At 45.5% G+C, this 12,762-nt stretch overlaps 1 protein-coding gene across 3 annotated transcripts in view; it reads left to right on the top strand.

The window, feature by feature from the left end:
• The first annotated feature begins 880 nt into the window (after positions 1–880).
• The window catches only part of iws1 (interacts with SUPT6H, CTD assembly factor 1), a 53,501-nt gene continuing 41,619 nt past the window's right edge, over positions 881–12,762 (top strand). The window contains exon 1 of one of the 3 annotated variants that reach the window (XM_072474731.1): positions 881–1,046. In XM_072474731.1, the coding sequence (XP_072330832.1) occupies positions 1,010–1,046 (37 nt within the window). In that variant the 5' untranslated portion in view covers positions 881–1,009. Of the gene's footprint in view, positions 1,062–12,762 lie in introns of all 3 variants that reach the window. The other 2 variants (XM_072474730.1, XM_072474732.1) reach the window with 2 other exon arrangements.

Below are 12,762 nucleotides of genomic sequence, written 5' to 3'. Positions count from 1 at the left end.
TCTCGGTGGTTGGTAGTCTTTGGAAATTTCTTTGGAGAGGTTAGTGGAGACTGGGACATTGAATATATTCAAGGCTGAGTTAGACAGATTTTTCATAGAAAAGGGAGTCAAAGGTTATGGGGGAAAGTGGGGTTAAGCCATTATATTATTGAATGGTGGGACAGGCTCAATGGGCTGAATAGCCTACTTCTATTCCTATTTCTTATGATCTTACATCTACCAAGAACAAAAGCTCAATAGCTTCCATCTATGATGTCTGCGACACATCCTTGACATCACATTAAAAGACAAATTCACACATAAAGCAGGCTTTTCGAGAGCAAAGAAGCATATGCTGTCTTGAGCGTGTGCAGAGGAGGCAAAATGGCTGCATCGCTGAGATTATGTGACACTGGGAGGTAGGCTGCACGAAAAGACTAGGACAGCCCAAACACTGATTGAAGGTCTAAAGAGACATGACAATCCTCAACATCAATCACGCCAAGTGGGGAAACTCTAGCTGACGATCAACGACAGGAGGAGTTTGCCACCGCCACGATGACAGAAAGCACCAAAGCAAACACCAGCCCCCGAAAACAAAAGGCAGAGATCAATCAGCCCACATCACTGGCAAGGGACAGCTCCATGGGTGGCAGACTTTGCCATTCCAGAATCAGCTCGTTCGGCCATCAAAAAAAATGCAGCAGAAGATCTCAGCCGTGCTCGCCAAAATTCTGAGGCTGGATAGAAAGATGCGAACCCCCAAGCGATGGTCCCACTGACGAGCATCGTATTGACGAAAGGCTCCTGCCGTCAATCCAGGGTCAGCTCTGAACCCGGCGGCGCTGCGCATGCGCCGGGGCTGAGCCGCCGCCGCCGGCGCGGGTTACGTACGGCGCGACCTCTGACCCGCGGGCATGCGCAGTGCTGCCGGCGCTGTAGGCCGCGGCGCCGCTTGCATTTGGCGAAGAGAAGCCGGGCGGAAGGTGCGCGGTGGAGCTGGAGTGGGCTGTCGTTTTGCCCTGCTGCCATGGATTTGGAGGACGAATACTACCCGGACGGAGAAGGTAAGAGCCTGGAGGGTGAGTGTTCGCTGGATCCATCTCGGGCCGCTGGTGAACGCAGAGCTCCCGGCTTGATAGGCGGACAGGGCCCTGACCCCGGGCCTGGGCCGCTTGCGCTCGTGTTGGAATCAGTCTCCTGATTTCTGTTTGTTTGTTTTTGTCTTTGAGTTTTTGTTCAACTTATTTTTAACAGTTATTGCTAAGGAGAGAGAGGTCAGGGTGGGATGGAGATGTCAAGTGGAAACGGACAACTCTCAGGGCTATGTTTGTGGACTGACTGAACAGAGGCAGGGGAATAACTGCTGGAGATGGTGGGCGCATTCCCCCAAAGAATTTGAAAATGTGATCTCCGGCAGGAAAACCGGTGCAATTTTCATCGGATGGCTTGGTGTTTGTTGATGTCGGCCCAAAGCTTCAAATCAACAACAACCTACATTTGTATCGCGCCTTTAATGTAAAACACATCCCATGAAAGTATAGAAAAACGGATGCTTCCCAGGAGCGTTATCAAAGGAACAGTGACTGACACCAAGAGGTATAGTGTATTAGGAGAGATGGCTAAAATTGATCAGAGAGGTAGGGTGAGCATTAAAAGGAGGAGAGAGATGTTCAGGGAGGGAGTTCCAGAGCTTGGTGCCGAGTAAACTGAAAACACGGACTGCCAACCAAGGAGTCAACAGTATAAGGGGCCAACATCACAGGATCATCTAGTTCTCGGAGGATTGCGGAGCTGGGTGAGATCCATAGTTGTGGTTAAATCGGCAGAAACTGAGACTAGCAAGCCCCTATCCACACCGCAGACGCTATATACACAGTTGCAATGCTGGCATTCAACCAACTAAAACCTATGCAGCCTCCACAGCGCACTGTTAAGGTTTCAGCACACTTGCTTCTGAGTCAGAGGTTTGTCGGTTCAAGCCCTCCTCCAAAGGCTTGAGCATGCAATCAAAACTGACCTTTCATTCCAGTACTGAGGAAATGCGGACTGTCAAAGGTGACGTGTTTGGATGAGTTGTTCAAACCAAGTTCCTGTCTGCCTTCTCAGCTGGAGGGCAATAATGAAACAACGTAATGTGGATACTGGAAATCTGAGAAAGAAACAAGTTACCGTTTCGGGCCAAAGGTCTGTTGTCAGAACTGAAAGGTAAAGGTGTTGGAAATTGACAATTTCTGTGCAGTTGCAGAACAAAGAGAATGTCTGTGATAGGTTAGAGGGCAGGTTGGAGATCAAATGCTAAAAGGGATAATGGTGTAAGGACAGGTATGGAGACAAAAGATAGGCCTGCTGTTGTAGTTGGTTGCAGCAGAATAAGACACATGAGGCGAGGTAAGCAGAAAAGGTACTGTGGCAATAGGAATGGCAGATAGACCTCCGGCAAGCACACTATCCTGCCGGATGTAGGGAGTTCACACCCTAATCACTGGCCCAACACCACCTTCACTCCCAGTGGCACTGGTGCAACCATCTATGATCAATCTCTCCTGTTTCAGAGAAAGTAAAATCAGTGGTTAAGATTTAATGAGTTTAATTTAAGATTCAAACAAAACTCATTAGTACCTGGTAGAAAGATGTGTTGTTGGTCTTTGAGTTTTTGTTCAACTTATTTTTAACAGTTATTGCTAAGGAGAGAGAGGTCAGGGTGGGATGGAGATGTCAAGTGGAAACGGCCAACTCTCAGGGCTATGTTTGTGGACTGACTGAACAGAGGCAGGGGAATAACTGCTGGAGATGGTGGGCGCATTCCCCCAAAGAATTTGAAAATGTGATCTCCGGCAGGAAAACCGGTGCAATTTTCATCGGATGGCTTGGTGTAATTCCGATCGCAATCCACCCACATTTAGACAATTATTTGGAGGTTGCTGCAATTAGTGCTTTGAAAGAGATGTCTGGGACCTACAGACGCCGGCCAGGCCAGATCCTTCGACATCGGGGCACCGTTTTTAAAGGATGCCCCGATCTCAAAATAATGCTGCAAGCCTCCCTCCCTCCTACTGATTGATACAGACCCCCATAGCCAGTTTCAGGCCTTCCATCCATGTGAGTGACACCCCACTATGGGGTCGCCAAAGGCCCCATTCCTCCCTTAGGTCCAGGCTCTTGTCCATGCTGACACTGCCAGGTTGGCACTGCCAGAGTGCTGGGGGCCCTGACCACCTGAGGGCTGTAATGCGTGATCATCAAGCTTGTCTCCAATTCTGGAGGTCAGGCGTGATTCCCGCCAGCTTAACGTTGCGCCAGGGGGTGAATTCCAAGAGCTGACTGAATCCAATTTAAAACCGATTTAAATATGCTAATCTGGTTCTTGCTGGCCAGGGGCAGAGAAACCTGAAAATTAGTGCTCCCCAAAGCACATTGCAACATGGCGCTTTGGCGAGAGTCTCCAGCTATAATGCGATATGCGCCTGTGCAAGTGGGGCCGGAGAATCGCCCCCTGATAGATGTGTGGGTGATGGCGTTGAACAAGTGGTCCATGGTGCCAGCAGCAAGAATTTGTTGGTAAAAGATTCTGTGATATTATTCAAAGGAGAGCTGGTGAATTTTCTCCTCCTGTACCAACATTCATGCTATTTATGGGAGCTTGCTCTGTGTACATCAACTGTATCAGCCAAACAGCAGTGTATACATTCCATAAGCATTTCGTTGTCTGAGGCATCTTGGTATGTATTGAAGTTGTGAATTTATATTAATGACTTGGATGCAGGGTTAGAATGTACTATAGCCAAATTTGCAGACGACACTAAAACAGAGCATAGACGATAAGATCATTGGAGCAGAAGTAGGCCACTCGGCTCATCATGTCTGATCCTCCACTCAATGAGATGGCTGATCTGATATCTTCAACTCCATTTTCCTGCCTTGTCTCCATAACCCTTGATTCCCTTACTGAATAAAAATCTGTCTATCTCAGCCTTGAACTTACTTAACGACCTAACGTCTACATCTCTCTGCGGTAAGGAATTCCACAGGTTCACTACCCTCTGAGAGAAGAAATTTCTCCTCAACTCTTAAATGGGTGGTTACCGTACTCTAATATTATGCCCTCTGGTCCTAGACTGTCTCATAAGAGGAAACATCCTCTCAGCATCTTCTTGTCAAACCTTTCATTCTTCTAAACTCCAGTGAGTACAGGCCCAGTCACTCAACCTCTCCTCATAAGAAAATTCCTCCATACCCAGGATCAACCTAGTGAACCTTCTCTGGACTACCTGAAATGAAATTGCTTGTTGTCCCAAGTAGGCTTCAAATGAAGTTACTGTGAAAAGCCCCTAGTCGCCACATTCTGGTGCCTGTTTGGGGAGGCTGGTACGGGAATGGCCCCCAGTATAGGTGGGAAAGAAGTTGCAATGAGAAAATAAATTTACCATTGGACATCTAGAAAGTTGGCCAAAATTTGGCAGATGGAATTTAATGTGGATAAGTGCGAGGTTATCCATTTTGGTCAGAGGAATAAAAAGGCAACTTATTATCTAAATGGAGACAAACGGGTGTCTTTGTGCATGAATTGCAGAAAGTTAGTGTGCAGGTGCAGCAGGTAATAAGGATGTCAAATGGAATTTTGGTATTGCTAATGGAATAGAGTGTAAAAGTAGGGAAGTGCTGTTGTGACAGTGTAGGGCATTGGTGAGACCGCATCTGGGGTACTGCTGGATGTAAATCCATTCAAGGAGGTTCAGAGAAGGTTCAATAGATTGATTCCAGGGATTAAGCACTTGTTTTATCAAGAGAGATTGAGCAGTTTATGCCTATACACCCAGTCGAATGAGGGAAGATCTAATTGGGGTATATCATATGCTAAAAGGCATTGACAGGGTAGATATTGAGCGGATGTTTCCCCTTGTTGAACGTTCTAGAATGAGAGGCCATAATTGCTAGTTAACAGCAGTACTCTGGAGTCCTGCAGACTGACTCAATTCAGACAATTAGGGATAGGCTATGAATGCTGGCCTAACCAGTGAAGTCCACATCCCATGAATTAATTTTTTTTAAAATTGAGATTACTTAGTCTGCCCCACACTGTTCTGCTCTCTCATCACAAAATCGTGTAATCTTAGAGACATCTAGACTCCAAAGACACCCTCTCCATTAATAAGCAGGGGCACTAGTATGTCATTAATCAACTGACAGGTACACATGACACATCACTGACACTGCACAGATAGATTGGACCATCCTGTGAAGTGTTCCAGTGTTTGGGTATGGCAAATGCCTACAAATGAAAGTTGTCATGATTTGGTTGATTTCGCTTGCAGATCAAGTGTAGATTAAAATCGTTTTGCAAAGGTATGAAAATTGACCACAAGATTTAGAAAAGAAAAGTCAAAGTATTAATTTTTGAGTGATATTATTAAACCATCTATAATGAAAGTTGATTCAGGTAACCTGCCATTCTTTTATTTCACAGCGTGATAATGATTGTAATCCTAGAATAGGCACTTTCAGAGAAAGGTGCTTTGTGACTGCAGGTCAGACTTGAGTAGAAGTGAGATCAGAGGAGGAGGCCCGAGGTGTTGAGTAGGCTTATAAGATGACTTGTGAAGGTGGGAGGCATAGAAAGTAGCAATTTGACAACTGACTATTGAGGGTTTAAAATCTCCCCAGGCAGACATTAGCGCCTCAGCATACCAGAGTTTGTGTGACTGCAAAGACTCTTGCACTCCACAGTGATCAGTTTGCACAGTGCTGTGTGTAAGTACTCTGAAAATTATGGTTCATGTTATGAGTCTAAGTTTTGGTACTGTGAGGCTAATTATTTTGTATATTTGGTGATCTTGCTGGTAGTTATCACTTTCCTTGCCGGTGAAATGAACAGTATTATAAGGCAAGCTTTCATCTGTTCCCATATAAATTATTTCCTGGGACAGGTCGTTAACCTGTCGCCAGAGGTTTAGAGCTTGAAAGGGTGCTACTCTGTATCAAGCATGGCTGACCAGGAGACTCTCCCAATCTTATTGCTTGCGTATTGGAAGAATTTTGCACGTTGATACTCAACCTGTTTGGCTGCGTTATGAATGCATCTTCCTTGACCAGCAAGTCTTGCGATGGGACTCAAACCCAGAGCATCTGGCTCAGAGGTGGAGGTGATACCTGCTGTGTCACAAGGCCTCCCTTGTATTGAGTGGTTGCAACTTATTGCTGACATGCAGGTTGTGATTGGGTAATGCATTATTATAGGTGTACTAACCTGAATTTCCCCATCGCCAAGTGACGAATTTCACTACCTGGTGCACCAGGTTGTTGTGGTGATGTCATCTTTATTTGTGCTTCCTTTGTGCACCACTCATACACACTCTTGTATATTCCTCTCGATCATCTTTATGTTTATTTTAAACACACACTTTTTCTCTCACCACGTGTCTTGCATTATTTCTTGACATCTTCTATTTGAACAGCCAAAGTTGTTTTTTTGACAATCTGTTGCATTTGTTTGCTGTCTTGGGAGGATAGTATTGTTCTGCTCAAGACCCATTTTGAGCTGAAGCAGTAGAACATAGAACGATACAGCGCAGTACAGGCCCTTCGGCCCACGATGTTGCACCGAAACAAAAGCCATCCAACCTACACTATGCCATTATCATCCATATGTTTATCCAATAAACTTTTAAATGCCCTCAATGTTGACGAGTTCACTACTGTTGCAGGTAGGGCATTCCACAGCCTCACTACTCTTTGCGTAAAGAACCTACCTCTGACCTCTGTCCTATATCTATTACCCCTCAGTTTAAAGCTATGTCCCCTCGTGCCAGCCATTTCCATCCGCGGGAGAAGGCTCTCACTGTCCACCCTATCTAACCCCCTGACAATTTTGTATGCCTCTATTAAGTCTCCTCTTAACCTTCTTCTCTCCAACGAAAACAACCTCAAGTCCATCAGCCTTTCCTCATAAGATTTTCCCTCCATACCAGGCAACATCCTGGTAAATCTCCTCTGCACCCGCTCCAAAGCCTCCACGTCCTTCCTATAATGCGGTGACCAGAACTGTACGAAATACTCCAAATGCGGCCGTACTAGAGTTTTGTACAGCTGCAAGATGACCTCCTGACTCCGGAACTCAATCCCTCTACCAATAAAGGCCAACACTCCATAGGTCTTCTTCACAACCCTATCAACATGGGTGGCAACTTTCAGGGATCTATGTACATGGACACCTAAATCCCTCTGCTCATCCACACTTCCAATAACTTTACCATTAGCCAAATATTCCGCATTCCTGTTATACCTTCCAAAGTGAATCACCTCACACCTCTCTACATTAAACTCCATTTGCCACCTCTCAGCCCAGCTCTGCAGCTTATCTATATCCCTCTGTAACCTGCTACATCCTTCCACACTGTCGACAACACCACCGACTTTAGTATCGTCTGCAAATTTACTCACCCGCCCTTCTGCGCCTTCCTCGAGGTCATTGATAAAAATGACAAACAGCAACGTCCCCAGAACAGATCCTTGTGGTACGCCACTTGTAACTGAACTCCATTCTGAACATTTCCCATCAACCACCACCCTCTGTCTTCTTTCAGCTAGCCAATTTCTGATCCACATCTCTAAATCTCCCTCAATCCCCAGCCTCCGTATTTTCTGCAATAGCCTACCGTGGGGAACCTTATCAAACGCTTTACTGAAATCCATATACACCACATCAACTGCTCTACCCTCGTCTACCTGTTCAGTCACCTTCTCAAAGAACTCGATAAGGTTTGTGAGGCATGACCTACCCTTCACAAAGCCATGCTGACTATCCCTGATCATATTATTCCTATCTAGATGATTATAAATCTTGTCTCTTATAATCCCCTCCAAGACTTTACCCACTACAGACATGAGGCTCACCGGTCTATAGTTGCCGGGGTTATCTCTGCTCCCCTTTTTGAACAAAGGGACCACATTTGCTATCCTCCAGTCCTCTGGCACTATTCCTGTAGCCAATGATGACATAAAAATCAAAGCCAAAGGTCCAGCAATCTCTTCCCTGGCCTCCCAGAGAATCCTAGGATAAATCCCATCAGGCCCCGGGGACTTATCTATTTTCAGCCTTTCCAGAATTGCCAACACCTCTTCCCTACGTACCTCAATGCCATCTAATCTAATAGCCTGGGTCTCAGCATTCTCCTCCACAACATTATCTTTTTCCTGAGTGAATACTGACGAAAAATATTCATTTAGTATCTCTCCTATCTCTTCTGACTCCACACACACCTTCCCATCCCTGTCCTTGACTGGTCCTACTCTTTCCCTAGTCATTCGCTTATTCCTGACATACCTATAGGAAGCTTTTGGGTTTTCCTTGATCCTACCTGCCAAATACTTCTCATGTCCCCTCCTTGCTCGTCTTAGCTCTCTCTTTAGATCCTTCCTCGCTACCTTGTAACTATCCATCGCCCCAACTGAAACTTCACACCTCATCTTCACATAGCCCTCCTTCTTCCTCTTAACAAGAGATTCCACTTCTTTGGTAAACCACGGTTCCCTCGCTCTACGCCTTCCTCCCTGCCTGACCGGTACATACTTATCAAGAACACGCAGTAGCTGATCCTTGAACAAGCTCCACTTATCCAGTGTGCCCAACACTTGCAGCCTACTTCTCCACCTTATCCCCCCCCAAGTCACGTCTAATGGCATCATAATTGCCCTTCCCCCAGCTATAACTCTTGCCCTGCGGTGTATACTTATCCCTTTCCATCATTAACGTAAACGTCACCGAATTGTGGTCACTGTCCCCAAATCCAACACCTGGCCTGGTTCATTACCCAAAACCAAATCCAACGTGGCCTCGCCTCTTGTTGGCCTGTCAACATATTGTGTCAGGAAACCCTCCTGCACACACTGTACAAAAAACGACCCATCTAATGTACTCGAACTATATCTTTTCCAGTCAATATTTGGAAAGTTAAAGTCTCCCATAATAACTACCCTGTTACTTTCGCTCTTATCCAGGATCATCCTCTCCATCCTTTCCTCTACATCCCTAGAACTATTTGGAGGCCTATAGAAAACTCCCAACAGTGTGACCTCTCCTTTCCTGTTTCTAACCTCAGCCCATACTACCTCGGAAGATGAGTCCCCATCTAGCATCCTCTCCGCCACCGTAATACTGCTCTTGACTAGCAGCGCCACACCTCCCCCTCTTTTGCCTCCTTCTCTGAGCTTACTAAAACACCTAAACCCCGGAACCTGCAACATCCATTCCTGTCCCTGCTCTATCCATGTCTCCGAAATGGCCACAACATCGAAGTCCCAGGTACCAACCCATGCTGCCAGTTCCCCTACCTTATTTCGTATACTCCTGGCATTGAAATAGACACACTTCAAACTACCTACCTGAACACTGGCCCCCTCCTGCGACGTCAAATCTGTGCTCCTGACCTCTATACTCTCATTCTCCCTTACCCTAAAACTACAATCCAGGTTCCCATGCCCCTGCTGCATTAGTTTAAACCCCCCCAAAGAGCACTAACAAATCTCCCCCCCCAGGATATTTGTGCCCCTCGGGTCCTGTCTGTAGAGGTCCCACCTTCCCCAGAAAGAGCCCCAGTTATCCAGAAATCTGAATCTCTCCCGCCTGCACCATCGCTGTAGCCACGTGTTTAATTGCTCTCTCTCCCTATTCCTCATCTCACTATCACGTGGCACGGGCAACAACCCAGAGATACAACTCTGTTTGTTCTAGTTCTGAGCTTCCATCCTAGCTCCCTGAAAGCCTGCCTGACATCCTTGTCCCCTTTGATGTTGTACGGTGCAATTTCAAAAATTAATTTGATACATATATATATATATATATATATATTGGGTGCACGCTGATGTGTGCTTAATTGCTAAGTTGTACTTCATTGTTCCCAACTTATTCTCCACTAAATTATTCCTGGATGGAGTTCAGATTATATTTACTCCTGCTCAGCATTGCTGCTGATAAAAGGCACCAAATTCCCAGTTCTTGGCCAAGTGGCAATCCTTCTGTGTACACTCTAATTTGTAATGTACAGAGAAGAATATAGTGATGGAATTAGGTGGGGTGGATATAGTAATGCAATGAGGCTGAATGATGCCACAAAGCGGCAACAGGACCAGGCAGATAGTCAAAGAGACGCGTATTGAACCACGAATCCTCATTTACCTTTTCAGGTACACAGACAGGCAACACTTATAAACGAGCAATTGGTTATACATCCCACTTACTGTTGTGAGTGTGATTGGCAAGGCTGCTGCTGTGGGACACAAGGGAAGAGATTACAGAGGCTCTGACAATTTGTAAATCTTCTCTGGCCACAGCAGAGGTGCTGGAGGGCAGCAAATATAGTACTATTATTCAAGAAAGTTGGTAGGGAGAATCCAGGAAATTACAGGGTAATAAGTCTAACTTCAGTGGTAGGGAAACCATTGAAAATAATTCTGAAGAACAGAATAAATCTCCACTGGGGAGGCAAGGATTAATCAATGATAGTCAACATGGTTTTGTCAAAGGGAGATCATGTTTTACAAATTTAGATTGAATTTTTCGAGGAGGTGACTAGGTGTGTAGATGAGGTCAGTGTGATTAATATAGTCTACATGGACGTCAGTAAGGCTTTTGGCATGGTCGCACATGGAAGACTGGTCAAGAAGTTAAGAGCCCATGGGATCCAGGGCAGTTTGTCGTGTGAAGAGAGGTTAAACAGTTTAGGCCTATACTCACTAGAGTTGAGAAGAATGGTTTCACTAAATCATAGTCCTAAGATAAAAGGTGGCAAATTTAATACAGAGTTGAGGAGAAACTACTTCTCCCAAAGGGTTTTGAATCTGTGGAATTCGCTACACCAGAGTGTGGGGGATATTGGGACATTGAGTAAATTTCAGGAAGAGTTAGACAGATTTTTAATTGGTAATTGATTGAAGGGTTATGGAGAATGGGCAGGACGGTGGAGTTGAGGCCAAGATGAGATCAGCTCGATGGCCTAATTCTGTTCCTACGTCTTATGAACTTACCGTATAAACTTATAATTTGACAAATTGGATCCAAAATTGGCTTAGTGGCAGGAGGCTGTTGCTTGTTTTCGCCTTAGTTTAATTGCTCTAATTCTGTCACCTTTGCTCTTGAGTCACCAGGTATCTTTCTGATACCACCACGTGGTTCAAGGCCGAGTAATGATTAATAATCCAACACACCGCTTAGTAAGAGTTAAATCAACGCTCATTTATTATATACAGCAATTAATACTTATACATTAATTCTACTTCTAAGCTACTTTCTACAACTAACAGGCCAATACTTAACTTTGGAAATGGCCCACCAGGGAAACAAATGGCCTTTTGAATGGGTTCTGAGCCTGCGGGATTCAAAAGCTGGTACAGGTCGATAGTCAGGAGTGCCTATCTCGTAGCGATCGTTGGAGTAAAACTTACGTTCTCTTGCGGCTAGAGGGTCTCGAAGGGTGCGGAGAGGAGAAGAAGGGTCGATTTGAACTTGGCCCCTATTCTTATAGTCTCCAGGGGCTTCCCGCCTCTCGGGGCGGACCTTGTACCTGGTTCCAAGTGATTGGACTTGGTCCCAATCACTTGGTTTGATATTCTCCAATGCTGGAGCGATTCCTTGATCGAGGGGTGGTCGTTTACCTCTCTTTGTGTCAGCTCCTGCTGGTGCCGAAAAGCCTGGGTCGGCTTTGTGTTATAAATTTGTAGCATATTGTTTCCGGGATTGCTACTTTATATGCAGATGGCTGGGGTGTTGTTATGTTAATGGCTGCAGGTATCGATTCCTTCTGGCTTCCCCAGAGGCGAATACACTGTTTACCTGCAGCTGTCTGTTTGAGTCCTGTTGGCTGATTTTCCCATCAGCCTCTTCCGTTCGCCATTTTAAATCGGGGTTTGGCCATTCTAATCGGGAGTTAGCCATTTTAAGCGGCTACAAGGCAGAGGGTGATGGTCGAAGGTTGTTTTTGGTGACTGGAAGCTTGTGCCCAGTGGTATACTGCAGGGATTGGTGCTTGGGTCCCTTGCTGTTTGGAGTGCATTAATGATCTAAATGTGAATGTGCGGGTTATGATCAGTAAGTCCGCAGATGAGATGAAAATTGGTGTTGTACAGGACGATATAGACAAGCTGATCAGATGGGCAGAAGAGTGGCAAATGAATTTAACCCAGAAAAGTGAGAGAATGCATTTTGGGAGGACTGGCAAGGCAATATACAATGAATGGTCAAACTCTAGGAAATACAGAAGAACAGATGGATCTTGGTGTGCATATCCATTGACCCCTGAAGACAGCAGGGCAGGTAGTTAAGGAGGCAGATGGAATACTTGCTTTTATTTGCCGAGGCGTAGAATGTAAGAGCAGGGAGGTTATGATGGAGCTGTATGAAACGGACAGCTGGAGTGCTGTGTGCAGTTCTGGTCACCACGCTAGAGGAAGGAAGTGATTGCACTAGTGAGGGTGCAGAGGAGATTTGCCAGGATGTTGCCTGGGCTGGAGTGTTTCAGCTATCTGAATCGGCTGTCAGTACACTGTAACCCCTCCAGTCTTGAATGTTTGGGACCCAGTCATTTCTGGATTTTGGAGTATTCTGCATTATAGAATAATGTCAGGATGCTTCACCATAATTTTAATTCCTACTTAATTAGCTGAATTTTCTTCCTTTGTTATCTACTCTCTCTTGCAGTCTTCCATTGAAACAGCCAAAGGTTGTTTGTTACACTCATTATCAGCAGCTATTATTCTTCGTCTCCTAGAATCTCTGTAATTTAGATGTGG

This window comes from Scyliorhinus torazame, chromosome 14, assembly GCF_047496885.1.
Source record: "Scyliorhinus torazame isolate Kashiwa2021f chromosome 14, sScyTor2.1, whole genome shotgun sequence".
NCBI classification, from domain to species: Eukaryota; Metazoa; Chordata; class Chondrichthyes; order Carcharhiniformes; family Scyliorhinidae; genus Scyliorhinus; species Scyliorhinus torazame.
This window is presented reverse-complemented; position numbering and strand designations above follow the sequence as displayed.